At 43.3% G+C, this 21,838-nt stretch overlaps 1 protein-coding gene across 3 annotated transcripts in view; it reads left to right on the top strand.

Moving 5' to 3' along the window:
* ERLEC1 (endoplasmic reticulum lectin 1) overlaps nt 1-21,838 on the top strand; it is a 56,500-nt gene that overhangs the window by 24,141 nt on the left and 10,521 nt on the right. For all 3 annotated transcript variants that reach the window (XM_085890395.1, XM_085890394.1, XM_085890396.1), the window contains exons 6-11: nt 12,766-12,865; nt 13,637-13,813; nt 14,017-14,076; nt 14,252-14,376; nt 18,152-18,229; nt 19,197-19,272. In XM_085890395.1, the coding sequence (XP_085746521.1) occupies nt 12,766-12,865; nt 13,637-13,813; nt 14,017-14,076; nt 14,252-14,376; nt 18,152-18,229; nt 19,197-19,272 (616 nt within the window). The remainder of the gene's footprint in view (nt 1-12,765; nt 12,866-13,636; nt 13,814-14,016; nt 14,077-14,251; nt 14,377-18,151; nt 18,230-19,196; nt 19,273-21,838) is intronic.

A 21,838-nucleotide genomic window follows, 5' to 3' on the forward strand; every position in this document is an offset into this window, starting at 1 on the left:
AACGAGGAGAGTGTTTTGGTTGTTGGGATGAGCGCTGAACGGAGCTCTGAACTTTGATCGCTCTCGCTGGCGCCTGGTTTGGCGGGCCGTTTTCTCAAGCGCGTGTTCTGGGCTCTGCTCGTCCCGTCTCTGGCGCCTGGTTCTTTAGACCGCATCTCGACGCTGGCCTGGTTCGCTCGTGTCAGCCAAACCACACGAGGTGGACAGGTCCATGTCCTTCTGGGTATCTGTGTGTGTGTCTGTCGGTGGGCCCGTCTTTAAGTAGTAAATTGTTAAGTGCTCTTTTTGCCTTGTACAGACTTGCATCTCTATTCGTCGTGATAACTCTGCCCTTACGTGCCCCCTCCTTTCCCACCTATTGTAATAAATACCCCATTTGTTAAATGTATCAGCTCGTTTTTGTGTTTTCTTCATTGGTTTAACGCGGTGCATGTTGAGAGAATTAAAGAAGGCTGTTGTCGCCGTAGTGGTGTGCATTTGGGACCGACGGAAGCTCGGTGACCATCCGCTTGGGTCACACACGGGTCGAGCACGCATACGGCTCGTCCCGTACGAGCGCCGTCGACAGTGTGAACATTCGGTAGCTCGCCACATGGGTCTAGGTATTTTGAAGTTTGGCAAATAACCCTGAACCACATGGTGGAATTATTGACGATTCACGGTCCGGTAAGGGACCCGTACCCTCGGAGTTTACCGAAAGGTACGATCTAGATTCCGGGTGTTCGGTAAAGTCGACCCTACTGCTCCACCTTGCGGTCGTGCTCTCCACCGATACCCGGCCCGCAACAAAAGGAGGTGCACCACTAAGCTGAATCCCTGAAGGAAAGAGTGGGATTGAACAGCTTTAGGAAGACATTCCCACCGATGGGAGAAAAGAGGAACAAAGGAGAGGAGGTAGGTGGGAAGCCAGGATTTTCAGAGTTTAATGAGGGTGGGGTTACTGAAAATGTTTTTTTCTTGGAGGAGCTGAGAAGGGTCTGAGTATTGTGAGAGCTGTGGGAACAAGACCAGAGGAATGGTGGTTAAAAAAAAAAACAAAAAAAAAACAGAGGTCATTAACCTTTATGCAATGTGAGATCAAACAGGCCTTGTTATTCTGCATCGAAATGGGAGATGTTGAGACATTTTGATTCCACAGAATTTGGGAGAGTCAGATTTTTTTGGAGGTGGCCCTTCAGGGAGAGCAGTACTCCATTGAGCTATGGACATGTCTGTGTAGCTCTGATTTCTGATTGAGGATGTGTGTAGCTCTGATTTTTCAAGGATTTTCTTGAAATAACGGATGATGCCCAGTCTGCAGCTGGCTTTCGAGACCAGCTTTGCTAAATGGACAGCCCATGCGAGGTCTTGGTTGATGATGTTGCAGGATGATGTTAGAAAGCCAGGTATGAAGGAAGCTTTTCTATCCCACGGGCAGCAAGCTTGGCAAGCAGAGAAGAATGCCAGCATTTGTGGAATGCAAGGGCACCGACTCAATGGGTGCACCGGTACTCAAGAAACCATGGGAAAAATGTAGCGGGTGCTCAGAACCCACGAGTCATGACCGTTTTTGTTTTCCCCTTCACGCCTACTCTGTCTTTAATCCGAACTAGCATAACCCGCGCTCTGCGCGACATGTTGGGGTGGGTGTGTTTGAGAATGGAACTGATGCAGAGTATCAGTAGTAATTTTACTTTAATGCAGTAAGTGGAATATGATTTCACTGTTTCAGAACCATTTTATTTACTTTTTTGTACCAAACACCTCATATGGTCTTTGAGATAATGTAAGCCGAATATCACGTTACTCGGGCGCAGAACAAAGTCGAAGATAGCGCGACACGAAACCACAAACTTGGAAATAATATATACGATAATGGAGGTGTGTGTGTGTGTGTGTGTGTGTGTGTGTGGGGGGGTGTGCTTTTTAAACTTGGAAATTGTTTGATATAGAAACATGTGTAACACTTCTACGGAAACGTCATGGATATTAGAATGACATGGTGGCAATATTTTTCTTGGGTGTTGGGGGGGGGTGGGGTGGGATACTTTTACATAGGTTTTACACCATTTTCAGGGTTTTTCAAACATAACTCTATGATAACAAAATATGTACAACTATGAGATAACTCATTTGAAAGATATTCACAGGGGGAATTTCTGCTAAAATTTAAATCCTGGGGGAGGAGGGGGGGCAGTCACCCTTTATCCCTGGGAGCACTTATTTTGGCCTCTTTATGGAAGCATCTCAAACCTGGGAATGACATGGCAATATTTTTTATGGGAAGGGAGCAGCCTATCCTCAGTGGAGGGGAACCTTTATACTGTGCCAAGTCTATTGCTTGTATTTCAAATCGCTAGCGAAGAACCAGTCCTCATGGACGGGTTAATTGCCCCATAATTATGGATGGGTTAATTCCCCAAGAATTACAGATGGGTTGTTTCTCCAAGAATTAAGGACGGGTTAGTCCTCCAAGAATTAAGGATGGGTTAGTTCCCCAAGAATTAGAGATGGGTTAGTTCCCCAAGAATTAAGGATGGGTTAATTCCCCAAGAATTACAGATGGGTTCGTTCCCCAAGAATTAAGGATGGGTTAATTTCCCCAGAATTACGGATGGGTTAATTCCCCCAGAATTACGGATGGGTTAATTCCCCCAGAATTACGGATGGGTTAATTCCCCCAGAATTACGGATGGGTTAATTTCCCCAGAATAAAGGATGGGTTAATTCCGCAAGAATTACAGATGGGTTCATTCCCCAAGAATTACGGATGGGTTAATTCCCCCAGAATTACGGATGGATTAATTTCCCCAGAATCACGGATGGGTTAATTCCCCAAGAATTAGAGATGGATTAATTTCCCCAAGAATTAAAGATGGCTCAATTCCCCCAGAATTACGGATGGGTTAATTTCCCAAGAATTAAGGATGGGTTAATTCCCCAAGAATTACAGATGGGTTCATTCCCCAAGAATTACAGATGGGTTCATTCCCCAAGAATTACGGATGGGTTCATTCCCCCAGAATTAAGGATGGGTTCATTCCCCCGGAATTACGGATGGGTTAATTCCCCCAGAATTACGGATGGGTTCATTCGCCAATAATTAATGATGGGTTAATTCCCCCAGAATTACAAATGGGTTAATTTCCCCAGAATTAAGGATGGGTTAATTTCCCCAGAATTACGGATGGGTTAATTCCCCCAGAATTACAGATGGGTTGATTTCCCCAAGAATTAAGGATGGGTAAATTCCCCAAGAATTACAGATGGGTTCATTCCCCAAGAATTACGGATGGGTTAATTCCCCCAGAATTACAAATGGGTTAATTTCCCCAGAATTACGGATGGGTTAATTCCCCAAGAATTAATTATGGGTTAATTCTCCCAGAATTACAAATTGGTTCATTTCCCCAGAATTACGGATGGGTTAATTTCCCCAGAATTACGGATGGGTTAATTTCCCCAGAATTACAGATGGGTTAATTTCCCCAGAATTAGAGATTGATTAATTTCCCCAAGAATTAAAGATGGGTTAATTCCCCCAGAATTACGGATGGGTTAATTCCCCCAGAATTACGGATGGGTTCATTCGCCAATAATTAATGATGGGTTAATTCCCCCAGAATTACAAATGGGTTACTTTCCCCAGAATTAAGGATGGGTTAGTTCCCCAAGAATTAACGATGGGTTAATTCCCCAAGAATTAAGGATGGGTTAATTTCCCCAAGAATTAAGGATGGGTAAATTCCCCAAGAATTACAGATGGGTTCATTCCCCAAGAATTAAGGATGGGTTCATTCCCCCAGAATTACAGATGGGTTAATTCCCCCAGAATTACGGATGAGTTAATTCCCCCAGAATTACAGATGGGTTAATTTCCCCAGAATTACGGATCGGTTAATTCCCCCAGAATTACAGATAGGTTAATTTCCCCAGAATTACAGATGGGTTAATTTCCCCAGAATTACAGATGGGTTAATTTCCCAAGAATTACAGATGGGTTAATTCCCCCAGAATTACGGATGGGTTAATTCCCCCAGAATTACAGATGGGGTAATTTCCCCAGAATTACGGATGGGTTAATTCCCCAAGAATTACGGATGGGTTAATTCCCCAAGAATTAAGGATGGGTTAATTCCCCAAGAATTAATTATGGGTTAATTCTCCCAGAATTACAAATTGGTTAATTTCCCCAGAATTAAGGATGGGTTAATTTCCCCAGAATTACGGATGGGTTAATTTCCCCAGAATTACAGATGGGTTAATTTCCCAAGAATCACGGATGGGTTCATTCCCCCAGAATTACGGATGGGTTAATTTCCCAAGAATTAAGGATGGGTTAATTCCCCAAGAATTACAGATGGGTTAATTCCCCAAGAATTACAGATGGGTTCATTCCCCAAGAATTACGGATGGGTTAATTTCCACAGAATTACGGATGGGTTAATTTCCCCAGAATTAAGGATGGGTTAATTCCCCAAGAATTAAGGATGGGTTAATTCCCCAAGAATTAATTATGGGTTAATTCTCCCAGAATTACAAATTCATTAATTTCCACAGAATTACGGATGGGTTAATTTCCACAGAATTACGGATGGGTTAATTTCCCCAGAATTAAGGATGGGTTAATTCCCCAAGAATTAAGGATGGGTTAATTCCCCAAGAATTAATTATGGGTTAATTCTCCCAGAATTACAAATTGGTTAATTTCCCCAGAATTACGGATGGGTTAATTCCCCAAGAATTAAGGATGGGTTAATTCCCCAAGAATTAATTATGGGTTAATTCTCCCAGAATTACAAATTGGTTAATTTCCCCAGAATTACGGATGGGTTAATTTCCCCAGAATTACGGATGGGTTAATTCCCCCAGAATTACAGATGGGTTAATTTCCCCAGAATTACGGATGGGTTAATTCCCCAATAATTAATTATGGGTTAATTCTCCCAGAATTACAAATTGGTTAATTTCCCCAGAATTACGGATGGGTTAATTTCCCCAGAATTAAGGATGGGTTAATTTCCCAAGAATTAAGGATGGGTTAATTCCCCAAGAATTACAGATGGGTTCATTCCCCAAGAATTACGGATGGGTTCATTCCCCAAGAATTACGGATGGCTTAATTTTCCCAGAATTACGGATGGGTTAATTTCCCCAGAATTAAGGATGGGTTAATTCCCCAAGAATTAAGGATGGGTTAATTCCCACAGAATTGGAGTATTTTATTATGACTTGTAATACCCACTCCCACCAGGATGTCATACATATTTACAGAGAGAATTGGGGTCTTCCCCCCACCCTGAACCCCCGGGATTATGATTTTTTTTGGGGGGGTTTTTAAACAACCGAAAACCTTTCCAGGCATACCCCCAGTACAACCACCAGTTTTCAAATAATCCCGTCCAGTGTTTCAGGGATGCATAAAAGTCGAATAAACAAACACATAAGATGCTGGATTATAAAAAGAACAACACTTGGAAAATGGGTATCCAGCTCTTTATAATATAATTATACTTTAATTTAATGCTTTTGAACTATTTTTTGGGAGAGAAGCAGCAGCATGTTGAGTGACCGGGATGGAATATGAACTGATGGTCTGAGATCAGGCTGTTTGAAGAGAGGAAAGACATTAGCAGCAATGTTGATTGTGTGACTGTGCTGAGAAGTGCAAGCTTATCGTCCTGTAGTTGAGAGGATCTGTTTTTGTAAGCTTATTGGGAATGGGAGAGGTGCTGGTTGATTTCCATGACGTAGACAGCAGGTGGCGGAAGGACAGGCACAGGAGAAGCAAGAGCAGCAAAGCATGATTTGAGAATGTGGGCACTCATGACTTTGGAGCTGTTATTGCACTGGTGTGGGTCTTGATCCTTGTTGTGGATACAGTGGTCTACTGATGAAGACACTGGCCTCACATCCGAGAGTTTTTGCGTTAAAATATCGTTGCAAGCAGCAGCATTAAGGATTTGGATTCTGAGCTTCAGTGTTGAACTAAGGTAGTCTCTGCCAGGAGAATTGTCATGTCACTATCAGATTGTCAATGAAAACCCAGCCAGCTCATTGATAACCTTTCAGGGAGGGATATTCTGCCTGTTCTGCCTAGTCTGGTCTACATGTGGCACGAGTCCACACTTTGTGGACTGGTCGACTCTAAAACCTTTCAGTGCAACCGATGATGGGAACAAAAATGCTGCAAATCAAAAGGTGATATCCCCTCACCTTCAAAAAAAGTCGATAACAAAAGGTTTGTTGAGTCTAACAAGTGAAGGGGGAACAGGGCCTTGTATTTCGCAGTAAATACAGCATTACATTGTTGATGGATAGATTTAATACTTATGAAAACAAAATTGATGTAATGATGATGGCAATTCATCCCTCATTCCCCTCTAGCAAATATGTGAATAACCATTCATGTCCAGAAAAAGAAACAATAACATTGGTAGAAATTGCGATCTATTTGTGGACTTTAATGTGAAACTTTTCTGGTATTTATCAAGGAAACAAGAGTCGTATCAAGTACGTTTAATTACCTCCGCCACAGAAGGCGGACAGAGGTTAAGTTTTCACCCCTGTCTGTCTGTCTGTCTGTCTTTGTGAGCAGGGTATCTGAAAAGGTTATGGACGGATATGGAGAAAATTTGGTGGGCAGGTTGGGTGTGTGACAAGGACGAAATGATTAGATTTTGGTGAATATCTGGATCCAACGACTAGAATTTTTTGTGATTCTTCACCATTGAGAGGTAGGACCAAAAAATACATTGATGTATCGCATGATGTATCAAAAAGTTATGGATGGATTGGAACGAAACTTGATGGACAGGTTGGGTGTGTGACAAGGACGAATTGATTCGATTTTGGTGAAGATCCGGATCCGGATCCGGCCTATCAGTGGGATACAACACGTAACACTGTTCAGCCTGGCACAGGCTCCGGTCTGACTTTTCGACCACAGAGTGGTACTCAAGTGAGACCTTCACCTTAAGTTTGTTCCACACAACAATGATATTTTGGTGTATATAGATGTACTTTCGCAAACACACCCAGTTCTATCCTTTCCCGCATTCAATGTAAAACGTTTGTTCCTAATTAATATGTTGTTTGTAAATTACTGTGTATGTTTTACTAACCCTAAACCAAACCATGTGACCCCAATGTTAAATTACAAATCGGAACCCTTGAGTCATGTGATCAGGGCTGGTTCAGCTGTTATCGACCTTTGGAGTTTCATGAAGGTAAATACTTCGGATTGGTATTAACAATACTATTGCCAGCACCTTTAAAGGGGAACCCAAACACAAGTTTTTTTTTTTCTCTCTGAAAACCATTGAGAATCATTAATCACGATCTAATTTGAAAGGGGGAAAAAATTGAATTTTTTTTGCCAATCACAGTGTCGAAAAAAAGCCCTTCAAGTGTCAATTTTCGATCTCGCCAGTGACGTCACATTACGAACTCACCTTGATCCAAACGGCGGCTTTACATCGAGAAACAGTGTATTTCAAGCTGAGATTCTGATACCGATTCCACCGTCATTAGCAACACTGAAGGTTCTCAGTATGTTGAACCAGATCAGTGGGATTTTGAAGAAACTATTGGAGGCAAAATTAATGATGGAAACGCTTTCGGGGGGATTGTGGAGCCGCATCGTTTTGAGCCTTATGTGAATGATTCAGACGGAGATGGCGGAAGTGTTCGTGAAGATGAAAACACTGGTCACATGTGCACTACATATTGGCAGGTTTTGATTTTCCATTCAATTGATGGTTTATAAGGGCGGGATTTTGTATTAATTGATAATCAGTTATATTGTTGTGGGGCCGGGTATCGGCAACGAGCACGATCACCAGACGGAGCAGTGGAGTCGGCTCCACCGATCACCCGAATGTATAGGTCGTCACCCCGGATAACTCCGGAGCTGATGGATCCCTTATCGGACCGAAGTTCGCCAATAGGTCGACCATGTGGGGTAGGGTCGATTGCCAATTTCATTTTACCTAAGTACCCACGTAGTCCAACTACCGGGGAAATTCACCCTCGACGATGCTCATATGGAACAAGACGCTAGCGTACTCGAACCGTGTACGACCCGAGCGGACGGTCACTGAGCTTTCATCGGTCCAAATGGCCCTTTACAGCGGCAACAGCCTGGCTAATTCTCCAACACACACCGTGTTAAACCAATAAAAGAAACACAAAAAACAAACTGATACATTTAACACATGGGTTTATTTATAGTAGGTGGGGAAGGAGGGGAGCAAAGAAGCAGAGTTATCACGACTAATATAAATGAAATGCAAATAATGTACAAGGCACTTAGCAGTTGCTACTTAAATACGGGCCCACACACATACACACACACACACACACACACACACACACACACACACACACACACACACACACACACACACACACACACACACACACTAAAGACCCCAATGGTCTTTATTGAAGGCCTCCAGCTTGAAGACAGGTGAGCTGGAGACCAGAGCCTGCACTTGGATCTGTTCACCTATTGTGGTCTTCGACGATCTGGCTCTTTGGGACTCGAACCCGCAGCAACGATGCCACTCCAAGTACCAGGGACGGAGGAAAAGCGTCGGACGCCAGGTGGACGAGACGAGAGACGACCCGAGCACTGCCAAGCCGACCAGACCAGACGAGTCGATCCCCGGCACCTCAAACCCAATCGCTGCCAAGCCGACCAGACCGGACGAGCCGATCTCAGGCACCTCGAACCCGATCGCTGCCAAGCCGACCAGACCAGACGAGTCGATCTCCGGCACCTCAAACCCGATCGCTGCCAAGCCGTCCAGACCAGACAAGTCGATCCCCGGCACCTCAAACCCGATCGCCCAACCCTGACGCTGACGCTCTTTCCAAGGCCCTGGCGTTTCTTATATGGCATTTCTCCTGCGGGATGGGGTGTCGTGGGAAGGATCACCTTCTGAGACGTCTCGCCTCTCATTGGTCTGGGGTTCGTGAGAAAGTCGATGTCTGAGACGTCTCACGCCTCCCATTGGTCGGGGGGAACATTCCATTTCTCCAGGGCGGAGTCGGAGCTCTGGTGGCTGAGGAAACTCCGCCCACGTACGTTGTTGAACCCACGTAGACAATGGCGTCAGTGTGAGGAAGTGAGGTGAAGGCGTGTTGTTGTTGTTATAAGGGGTGTAAAAATCCTAACTATTAAAATAACGCACAGCGCACGTACATTTAATTCCCATTAGACGAGGGAAAAGGGAGCTATCTATCCACATTTACTTATCGATATAACTGAGCTATAGGACCTGTATGTTGACTGCAGTAAACTTCCAAATTCGAAACAATATTACTTGAGCAGAAATACCCGTCATCACCCGACAGCTGACACCGCCCAGGCATACATGGGCACCACGGATAGAATGAGCAACTAATGCTTTTGTCCCACCATTGCAAGCTGACCAGATGTCTTGTATGTTACAGGATTGTCCCGTTTCATACTTTCCTTGGATGCCATTTGTATCTGTGTCCATGCCGTGTCCCACCGTCGTGTCCGTGAGGTGTCGATGTCCTGTCCCAATGGAGTACGGATTGGTGCTAGTTGGTGCTAGATTGGTGCTAGATTGGTGCAGGGAGGTGTGTGGTGGTGGTGGTGGTGGTGGTGGTGGTGGTATTGTGGGGGGAGGTGGGATGGTGGAGGAGGGGGGTGTAGGTTGGTGGTAGGTTTTGTGGGGCTGATGGTTGATTGTGGGATGGTGGAGGAGGGGGTGTAGGGTGGTGGTAGGTATTGTGGGGCTGATGGTTGGGATGGGATTATGGAGTGGGGAGGGTGGTGGTGAGGGGTGAGGGTACCCTGAAAGTTTTAGTGTCCTTGGTCAAATCCTCTCAGAGTAGTAGACGATGATACATACATACTTTCTCTCCACTATAAATAGATGGTGGTTCATTTGATTTGTAGAATTTGTTTTGATAACAGATAATTATTTTCAGGTGCTCTTGTGGTAACTGCCGGGCAATGGTAACAGGTGTTTCATTCACCGCTCAAATAATCCACGTACATATGCTGGTAGCTGGGTAGAGATGGTTTTACAGTTTTGAGCGACGGCTGTTTCTTCCTCTTCATTGTGGGGATGGCAGCCGCTCTCAATTGTGGTGGATCTAGCCACCTCTGTTGTTTCATAACAATGCTCTGTAACATGTTCCGAACACAAAACCAAACATTTGTTAGGCCCGATCCACACTCGGGTAATTTGGACAAACCTCGTCCATTTTCTAGCAAACTTAGGGTCTTTCGGCCATTGGTGTCGCGTGAAACCATCTCGGTTTGTATTGCTATCCAAGCACCAAGGACATACCGACTCGGCATACTTGTGAAAAATCGAAAATTATTCGCCGTTTGAGTACCGCAATGTAACCCGGAGACGGTACGGATATGACGGTCGATTTCCTGATGCGATGTCATGGCTAATCTGAAGGAGAAGAAGACGTCGACTTTTTATCGCAAAATCACCTAATTTGTATTTCAGAAATCTGAAAAAGACAAAAAATAAAAAAAACAGCCTTTTTACAGCCATTTTTTCCCTGCTGAGCAGGGGTTAGCTTTTTGCGGGCTCCATGCAATCATGGTTCCCTTCTTGAGGCAATGTTTTATGGCCGGATGCCCTTCCTGACGCCAACCCTGGTCGCCTCTTACGACACACAGGGATATGGTACACCTATTCTAACCGGGGCATACACCGGGACCAGTGCAATGGTACTCATTCGGCCGACCTCGGAAGGATGACAGACTGAGTCAACCTCGTGGTGTTAATTCAGCGGAAACGGTGCTCGAACTCAGGACCCTGGGGTCCCAAGCCAGCCATCCTAACCACAAAGGCAACACCAGGCTTCAAATCGGAAAAAGACACATATATATATATATATATATATATATATATATATATATATATATATATATATATATATATATATATATATATATATATATATATATATATATATACTGAACAAAAATATAAACGCACCAACCTAAATATCTAAGTCAAGATTGCCATTATGGGAAAATGGTCAAACCGATGATATGTTTGAGCAATGGTTCCTTTGTTTTGCTCAAGACAGATGTTCCCATTGAAAATGACCACTCTGAGTGTGTGGACTCACACGTTGAGTAATCCTTCCCATGAGCACCATGGGGCTTGACAGAGTGATGGTCAGTGAGCGTGACCAGGACACAAACACTCCCTATAGCTTGCCCTATAAAAGGCCTCCCTAAAATGTGGACTGGTGCCAAATGTCAACATGCCACAGATGTCACAAATCTTGAGGGAGCGTGCCATTGGCATGCTGAATGCTGGGACGTCAGTACGGGCCGTTGCAGCACACTTCAATGTCCACCACTCCACCATTAGCCGCCTGAGAACACGCCTCAGAGAGACTGGAAGCACCGTGAACCGCCCACATGCCCGGCAACCACGTGTGACCACCGCCGGTCAGGATCGTCACATGAGGCTGCAACATCTCCGGGATCGACTCCGACCGGCCACGAGGACTGCCGATGAGACTGTCGGGCTGCATAACAGGCGCATTTCAGCCCAGACGGTGCGTAACCGCTTGAGGGAGGCCAACCTCCGAGCCCGCCGACCACACCAGGGACTCGACCTCACTGCAGTGCGGCGTCAGACCCGACTGAACTGGGCCAATGTTCACTTGCGCTGGACCCTCGCACGATGGAGGAGAGTACTGTTCACCGATGAGTCGCGGTTCCAGCTGTATCGGGCTGATGGCGGACTCCGCGTCTGGCGTCGGGCTGGGGAGTGCTACACTGACACCAATGTCCTTCGTCGGGTGTCACACGGTGGTGCCAGTGTTATGGTGTGGGCAGGCATATGCCATGGAGAGCGCACTCGGCTTCATTTCATTGAAGGCAACTTGAACGGGCAGCGGTACAGGGACGAGATACTCAGACCCATCGTCGTGCCGTTTGTGCGCCTTCACCATGTGACGTTTCAGCATGACAATGCTCGCCCCCATGTTGCCAGGATCTGCATGGACTTCCTCGGTGAGGAGGACATTGATGTCCTCGACTGGCCTCCATATTCTCCCGACATGTCGCCCTTCGAGCACCTTTGGGACGTTCTTGATCGACGCGTACGACAACGTTACGCAGTCCCAGAGAACGTCCGCCAGCTCCGTGTGGCTCTCCAGGAGGAATGGGAAAACATCCCTCAGGCCACCATCGATAATCTGGTGATGTCCATGCGCCGGAGATGCACCACTCTGCGCGACGCCAACGGTGGACACACCCGCTACTGACTGTGTGAACTCTGACAGTGACACCTCGGTTGTGTTGGCTGTTGTAGCGCAAAGACTGTCGCCAGAATTCTCAAGGAACTCTTTGAAATTTAATGCTCAATTGTCATGGATTCTATAACCAAATTGTTGTGAAGATTTAGTATTAATGAGGTCGAGGTAAAATAGTAACAATCGCTTGGTGCGTTTATATTTTTGCGCTTGGTGCGTTTATATTTTTGTTCAGTATATATTGTCGGGTATCAAGGGATAGATTAACGTCGAGGTGGTCTGAGCGTTTGGGTTCCCCTTTAACAGTGAACTGATATTTCATATCGTCACTTATTGTGATTATTGTGATTATTCTGTGTAATAATTTCATAAGTGAAGTGTAGCAAGTTGATTCTCTATTTATGCCAACATTTCATGTGATAGATATTGTGAAAACAGCCGTATTTTATGGATGCCTCATTTGACTTCGATGACGATAACTTTGCTTGCTTGATTTGATTGAATGGACAGGTTCAAGCCAGCTCCTGTAAATGACATCCATTGCCAGTCCCTGCAAGGCTCACCGGCCCGACCCAAAAGCTTGGATGCGCTCCTGGAGAAGGAGGAAGAGGTAAAGGAAAGTGGGAGTGGCTGTTTGTGTTAGCCACTCCCCCTCAAGTGACTTCTGGTCATAGTAGAACTGTATAACAAAAAAAATTCTGAAAGCAGAACTTAAAATTTTTTTTTTACAATTTACATCTCCCTTAAAAAAAAAAAAAAAATTCTTAAACATCAGTATTTCTCAGACAAACGTGTAGATTGTTGAAAACAAAAAAAAGAGGTTCCATAGAAAGAATTTACATAAAACAGAAGAGAAATCGAGAAAATAAAGAGAGGAGGTTATTTGTGTTTGACGGGTTTGGAGGGAGGGAGGAGGTGGTGGAAGGGAGAGAGGGAAGCTGTGAAGTGGTGGAGTGCTTGTTACCATACCGCGTAATTATCCCACATAATATGGACTGTTTGCTCAAAAAAGGTAAACTTTGCAGCCATTTGAATACCACCAAATGCTTGCTAAACTCAAACTCCCAATCGTGTTTGTCACACACGTCCCAGTGACACGCCATTTGCAATTATTTAAGGTTGAAAAATCAAACCATCCAAGGATTCCCCGTTCAAAGTGTTCATCTCTGCGCTCATCAGATTTGAGTTGATTACAAGTTGGTATTTTGCTCTGCTTTTTGATATATTGATATTGTAAGAGGAACTCCTTTTATTGAGATTGTTGTTCCACTGTTTTTTATTTACTTTTTCCTTCTTGTGTATGATTCTCCAGTACACTCAATGAGGTGGGGTTTTATTTTCCGTATGTCGTGATCTTGTGGGAACTTGCCCGGGAATGCAGAACAAGCGGTCGCCGAATCCTCATTTCCCAGAGGAGTCTCATGTGCCAAGCAATAGGCCCACAAGCAGTCCAATTGCAGGGCAGAAGCAGCATGTTGTGGGCACGCCACTTATCTCATCACTCACGGATCAACAGCTCATCCGCGCCTTCCTCGATGGCTCACACTGTGTCCGCGGGGTGAGCTGTGCACATCATTGGTGGTAAACATTGTAATTATACGACCATTGTGATTCTCATCACTGTGAATCAGACTCACTTGCTAATATGATCAGGTGAATAAAAACTTAAAAAAAAAATTCAATCACTCAAACTCATCCATGTGAGCTTCACAGTGACAATCTCCTCCTTTGTCTGAATTTGCTTGTTTACTCCTTGAGTAGGGTGTTGGTTGGTGGAAGCACGAGTTCTGTTATGGAAAGCATGTCCACCAGTTTCACGAGGTAAATGCTGATGTGAGCTAAATTAATTCCCTACCCCCTCCCCTCTGGAATTTGATGATGCAATTTGCTGCTATCTCAGCAAAAGTGATGGGTTATCAATTGAAGGGTACTGGGTGGAACATGGAGGGTAAATATAAAAGAGTATTCTGAAATGGTTTGGGTAATCTCTTGGAAGGAAAAAGATGGATTCAAGAACATCATTGTAGTTGGAACTTGGAATATCGAACTGCACAAGGAGTGGGTACGGAATAATAACCCTCGGACGGTGATCCACCTACCCGATGGCAGCACCAAGATCAGGTGTGGAACTGTCTTATAGTTTGTCACTACAGTGATATATAATTTTCATCAATTTTGCACTTACGTAACTTCCTTCTGTGAAAATAAATCTTGTAAACACTGTCCCAAAATCGGCTTCAATTCAGATTGGCCTGTTTGTTGCTTCTATCTGAGCACACGGCTCATGATTTTGGAATTCCAGGTTCAAATCCCATATATCTACGCTGATCTGCCCATTGTATCCATATAAATGTATGTTGATGTCTTCTAATGTCTGGCCTGCATGTAATTTATATACAAGCTCCTGCATTGCATGAACCTTGTCTTGCACATTCAGAGATCCTAAAAAACACAAACTGTCCATTCAAAATCCGTAAAATGTTGGTATCATTGCAGTACTTATAACAAACCACCCAAAGTGTCTACTTTGCCCTATTTGTTAAATAACAAAAACGATTGACTTAATTTTCATCACAAAAACTTTAAAGCATTTGCAATTTTTATAGGCTGGGCAATGAAACAATAAGTGTGATTATAGGTTTTTATGGGCTATCATCCTTTTGGAGGAGACAAAAAAAATCCCATTGGTCACAAATTCATATAATATGGCCAAGTCTTTCAGCTGTTTTTTCCAATCTAAATTTTTTTATTATATTTAAAACTATTTTTAAAAAACAATTAGAAAAATATTTAAATTGTTCACAACTATGTAGCAGGAAATAGAGATGACTACCAGCCACAATATTTTTTTTATTTATGCCTCCGCAGCCAAAGACATTATGTTTTTGGGTTGTCCGTCTTTCTATGCGTGCGTAGCAGATTTCTGTAAGTGCGATAACTTGCCAACCATTGAAGGAATTTTGACCAAACTTGGTCCAAGTATGTACTATGATACAAAGATGAATTGATTCGATTTTGGGTTTAAAAGGTCAAAGATCCATGGTCATGTGACCTTGAATTGAAAATCCTGTCAGCACGAAAGCTTGTGAACCACAGAAGGGATTTTCAACCAAGCGTGGCACAAGTATGGACTGCGATACAAAGGTGAACTGATTCAATTTTCAGATCAACAGTTCAAAGGGCATGTGCCCCTTGACAATCATTTTGTAGATCATAACTTGAGTTAGAAGCATCTAATGTTTTCTCTCTTCCACTTATCTCACTTTGCTCTCTTTTCTCTCTCGTGCACTCTCTCTCTCCTTCTCCCTCTCCCTCTCCCTCTCCCACTCTCTTTCTCTCTCTCCCACTCTCTCTCCCTCCCTCTCTCTCTCCCACTCTCTCTCCCACTCTCTCTCCCTCCCTCTCTCTCTCATGTGACCTTTAATTTTTTTTTATTTGACTTTCCAAATGAAATAAAAAATTCGTCCTTGTCACACACTCAACCTGTCCACCAAGCTTCATCCGAATTTGTCCATAACTTTTTGAGATATCCTGCTCACAAACAAAGCAGAATGGTACTCGGTAGAGCGCTACCTCCACGCTGGCTGAACAGTTTACATTTTGTTTCCCACTGAAAGGCCAGATCTGCATCCAGACCTCACTAAAAATCTAATCAACTTGTTCTTGTCACCCACCCAACTCATCCACCAAGTTTGGACACAACCTGTCCACGACTTTTTGAGATATCGTGCTTTATATCGTTTTTGGCCCTCTCACTCAATGTTGAAGAATCGCTTAAATATTATTTGATCTGAATCCGGTCCTTCACCAGAATCAAATCCATTCATCCTTGTCACACACCCAACCTGTCCTCAAAATTTTGCCTGAATCTGTCCATAACTTTTTGAGATATCCTGCTCACAGACAGACAGACAGACAGACGGGTGAAAACATAACCTCCGTCCACTTTTGGTGGTGGAAGTAACTATCGGACTAGTGTTTCAAAAGCATCAATGAGTGTGCCGTGCCATCCTTTGCAGGTGACGTTAAGCTGGGTTTCTCGTCTGCTATCCCACGGTACCTTCCCCTTACCCTGACCAAGTTCCTGCGAAGAGCAATAGCAGACCATTCATTGTATTCCTGGCCTTTGTATAAATGTAGAATAAAATCTAGCATCCTCTCTGTTTTGGCAATTAGCCATTCATGTTTATGAATGTCTTGAGGCTGTGGTCAGCCTTTCCCGTTCTCAAGGGGATGGGAGAGGCTATTACTGTGTTGTGTGTTGTGTTTTGTGTGTACTCGCACGTCCACATGCAGATCTACTTTCATTTAGCGCCGCGTACGACCTTAGGCACAATTCAACAAAGTTCTCAAAGTTATTGTCTGCACTGAGATCTACAACTAGTTTGTGAAAGCAGTCATCTAGTCATATATGATGGTGGCACTCTGCATTTTTAATTGTTTTGTCTTATTCTTTGTGACTGTTCTTCGGCTGTTCATGATTGTGAATGTCCTGAAGTTGTTATCCTCACCCATTCCTGAAAGCATGTTAGAAGCTACTGTGATCACTTTATGTGTTCATGAGTGTGTGATTCTGCATACAGATCTACTTTAGTACAGATGGAGAGTCAACACTGGTTCTTAGATCTGCTGTGATTATACCCTGGTGATGCTTTGTTTTGTTAAATACTCTCTTATTCATGCTGTGAATATTCTGAGGCTGTTGCCTAATAGTTGTGTACTTTTCCACTTGAGCTGAAACTGCTATTTTCTTTAAATATCCTAACTTCCAAAAAAAATCAAACTCATTATCTCTCTCACTTTGGAACTGTTATCCTGTCCTCTTGAATAAACCACACATTCTCTTTTCTACATTATCAATTCCTTGTGTTAGGCCACATTTACTCAATTCAGTTTTTAGTCTCCCCATGAACCTTGAACCTTGTTTAGTGACTGGATTAAAATTTACACTAAGCTATCACATCCTTCAGAGGAAGCTAATTTTGATATTGTCCAAGAATACTCAATTCCTCTTGTACATAATTTGAACCATTTATTTAATACATATGCATAATGGAGAACCAGAGGAGATTCAATAACACAGGCACGCAATACACTCTATCCTCTGATTCTACGAGTACATGGATGTTGAGTTACTTATATAATAAGCAAAGGTGGGGAGGGTGAGATCATGGAACAATGTGTGGTCATTTTTGAGACAGATACTGCTGAGGCTGAGTTTTGGGGTGCAGGAAAAAAAGATTACTCGTAGGCTTTTTTTTTCGCAGCGGCCGCTCGTAGGTCAGCTTGAATTCAAAAGGCTGGGGAACAATTTACGATCTGAAGTTGATTGGGGTTCAAACAGTCATCTGGATATTACCTAAACACACATTCCATTGGAGCTAGACTCCAGCTTCCAGCCAGACTTTCAGATGCCAATATAATTATTTATATATGAGAATCCCTTAATATTAATAAGCGACAGTAAATAGAATAATAGATAATTATGTTCTACTGAATAAAGATTAAAGATTATTTGGAAGGCCAATCTGTTTTGGGAAAGAGGAGTGTTTTTCTTGGCAGACTGGTAACCTTCCAATACAGTAAAGAGATATAAGGCCATTTAAAATGCAAATATATACATTCAAAACAGATACATGTTTGAGCACAAAGATGCAAATAATCATGTTGTATTTGAATACATTTCCCATTTAAAGGGTTATAACAATACATTGTGCGAAATGCTTAAAACTTTACTTTTCAAGTTAATTTTTATCAGTCAAGATTAATTGGCAACATTTTCCTTTTATCATCACACTTCAACTAATTATGCTAATTTTGGAGAAATTTGCATCTACAATATGATGGGAAAGTTTGCAGTTTCCTTTTATTTCACGTGCTGGCCTGTTCTCTCCAGGAGCGTCTCACATTTGTATGGGAATGGAGATGCGTGCGACTTGACGGGAAGTGCAAGAAAGGTGGTTGTGAAGCTGAAGTAAGGTTGCTCTCAGGCCATAATGATCGATACATTATCTGATGCACGTTTTTCTTGCACAACTAGCTATCTCGCGTCCTCAAATGACTTCATCGTTCTCGAAACACCTGAAACTTTATTCCTCTGCTAAAATGCACACATTCTTGCTAAAATAATTTGACATTGTGCTTATGGAGTTAAATGATCTGATAAATGATTGAAGAAAACCTTTTTTTGGGGGGGGGGAGGTGGAGGTGGGTGGTGTGGGGGACAGAAGGCAAATATAGAGGGTGAGGCTACATCCTATCTATGGTATACCTCATCATTGTTTTTAATGCATAAAGTTCTTACTTTCCCTGAGTATCTTCAAGATGAAATGGCTTGTTTCTTGTTTATGGGGAGACATGTTGGATACCTTTGGAAATACCCTATTCTATTCACTAAAACAAAGTTTAATTGTTTTGAATTAATAGATTTTTGAAGGATGTCCCTTTGTGTCTCCTTCAACAAGACAATATTATTGATACCAAATTAATTAATACAAATACTCTTGAAAACAAATGCTTCATTTTGAGCAAATATTTTTGCATTTTTAATGGATGAGAAGCTGCTTAAAAGTTTTGTTTCATCTGAGAGGCCGAATGAAACCCAACTATAGTGATATGACCTTGTATGCAAATCATTGCTTATTCATAGCAGGCATCTGTTGGGCTTTTGAGGCAGTCCAATTCTGGAAATTTATAATTTACTCATTGCATCACCACGGACGTTTACCTTTGTCTGTAAACAAATGCACTTTGGACAGCTGACGTAACGTTCTATGTTAACAACAGCATGCTTGCTCCACAGTGTGGCATCTCCACCGAATCTGCAGCAGATTGATACATGGTTGTATTGGAGTGGGAAATTAACAAGGTGACTCAGTGGATTGACTCAACTGGATTTGGTGTAAAACTGTTTGTTTTATTTCCCCCCCCCCCCCCCACAGATGCAAAGAGTCTGTTTCACCACATGCAGTAACGATCTACATGTTTGAACCAGAGCCTTGCCGCTACATCTTAGTGGTGAGCTTGATGAACATCTTTGTATTTGTGAAATGCATGGAGTGCACTCCTTGATGCCTGAATTATTTGGTGGAAATCATTTTTGTTTATCCACCAGTTTCGAAACTCTGTAAAACAACAAAGTGTGTGAAAATTGGAAAACAAAGTGTCCAGAAACAGGGAAATATAGTAGGGTGATGCGATGGGTACACCCCTTAGGGTTGATATCACACGATGGTGTGTACCACCTTAAGGAAAAGTGAAAATTGGCAAACGCATAATCATTTATTTATTGTCTAGTTATTTATTTATTTCATTAGAAAGTGCAGGAGAACAGTAGGATGTGTTGTCATTCAGAATGGTCTCCCTTTACAAGGGAAGAGTTGACCACAACTAGTGGATCGGCCTCACATGCAGATCAGACCAGGTGGGGTAGGCAGATATCCCAGCCTATAGTTGTTAATGAGCCAGCGAAGTTTTGTTGTTTTTTTCTACATTGGTCAAGACTCATGGAAGAGCTAATTGACAAGGGGCAGCAGCTTAAACTAACAAAGAAGCAGAGGGGAACAGGCGGACAAAAAACAATCGACAGATGCCATAAAGTATATCAAAGGGAATTACAGGGAGGAAAAGGATTTTGGATTTCAAACAGAAGAAGAGGTGTGGGTTTTGGAGAAAACATGAGACAGCGGTGCAAAGCACAAGACAGACATAGGGTATCCCTTCCACAGACAACAGAGAAGCAGGATGAAAGAATGAAAGTGTCGACAGAAAAATGGGATGAAAGTGCTAATTTTTTGCTCTTTACACATTCTCACTCCCACACCTTTTGATGCTGGTCCATTATCTAAATGTCATTGTCCACACCTGCACTTGCACTGGTAATCCCTCCGGTACAATTTGTTGCTTGTTTATACACCCATATCTGGCCTAATTTGATTTTGGTGAAATATGTCAAAGTAGAGACTTTAACTCCTTCCATGTTTGTGAACTTGGTAGTGCAAAAGTTAACGGCTCAAGCTATTGTGCAGGTGTGTTGTGTTCGGTCCCAAAGATTTCTTCTCTTGTTGTTCTTGATGTTTATGTCATTGGGAGGTAGGGAGAGCATTATCGAGAGTGAGGAATGGTAAGGTATTTGGGCTGGATGGGATACCTGTGGAAGGTGTTGGGTGAAGAGGTTGTTGACATCATTCTGCAGCTGTTCAGGAACATTTATGAATAAGAAGAAATGCCGAATGAATGGAGAGATCTGTCATTGCAACTGGTCCTCCATCGAATAAGATACGCCAAGCGATTGAACTTAAGATGAACTGGCTGGAGATTTAAGATGGCCTCCTAACAATATCGATGCCAAACTCCCAACAGTTGCGCATTTTATGCATGCTGGGGTTATGATTCCAAAGAAACTAATCATGTACAGCTAAGTCACAAGTGATGAGAACAGGTTTTATTAGAGTGAAGTCGATGGCATGCCATTGTCAATCCCCATGCTTCACACCTAAAGCAAAGTTGAAAGATGACAAAAGTTCCACAAGGAATGACCAAATTTCAAATTCTGAATTTCGTATATTTTTCCGTTTTGACCCCTTTGACACAAAGTCCCCACCATTGGGGTATGAACCCCACCTGGGGGTGGGGCATGAACCCAACCCAACCATTTTGGAGGAGATAGCCTGACAGACGAATGGATGGACAGACAGACCAACAGAGCTGATTACAATATCCCCCGTTTTTTGTTTTTTTTAAAGCATGAAGATAATAGAATCATGACCGTGTCGGCAAAACAAAGGGAAGAGAGAAAAACTTGTATCACATTCATTAATTTGTACACTATACACTACAGTACTATACAATCATCCCCAATCCCCCACGATATCTCGGTGGCTTAACACACTACCTTATCCAGTAACACCACAAAAAGTAAGACAAAAATAAATCACAGGACAAAAAGAACCTTCTCCCCATGCGATGCTTGCGCAGGGTTGATGTGGGCTGGTGGCGAGAGAAAGTAGAGAGAGAGAGAGAGAGAGAGAGAGAGAGAGAGACAGACAGACAGACAGACAGACAGACAGACAGACAGACAGACAGACAGACAGACGTTCAGGGCCTTACCATGTCTGGGCCCCATAGCTCTTTTTCACCCAGGACACACATGCTTGTCTATGGCATCGCTCGACTCCACGGGACTCCACCCCATTGCCCATCTCAACTCATCCTGAGCTGCCATGAGCTCACACCCCGATCTCTCTCTCTCTCTCTCTCTCTCTCTCTCTCTCTCTCTCTCTCTCTCTCTCTCTCTCTCTCTCTCTCTCTCTCTCTCTCTCTCTCTCTCTCTCTCTCTCTCTCCAGCTTCAACTCCGACAACAACTGCTCCAACTGCCCTGTCCTTCCAGGACCCTGTCCGAAAGCTAACAATCTCGGGTCTGAGCTACAGTAGGCTATAATTTTCTCGTGACTTTGTGCCAATTTGCTCGTGCTGTGACACACCCGCCGTTGCCATGGTGCCTGGTGTTCCTTGGTTAGCGGCACGGCTGTGGTTCTTACCTCGGGGTACAGGCGCAAGGCGTTGCTTGAGAGAGGAATTGCA

This window comes from Eptatretus burgeri, chromosome 7, assembly GCF_056783735.1.
Source record: "Eptatretus burgeri isolate ZD-2024b chromosome 7, Ebu_testis_v1, whole genome shotgun sequence".
NCBI classification, from domain to species: domain Eukaryota; kingdom Metazoa; phylum Chordata; class Myxini; order Myxiniformes; family Myxinidae; genus Eptatretus; species Eptatretus burgeri.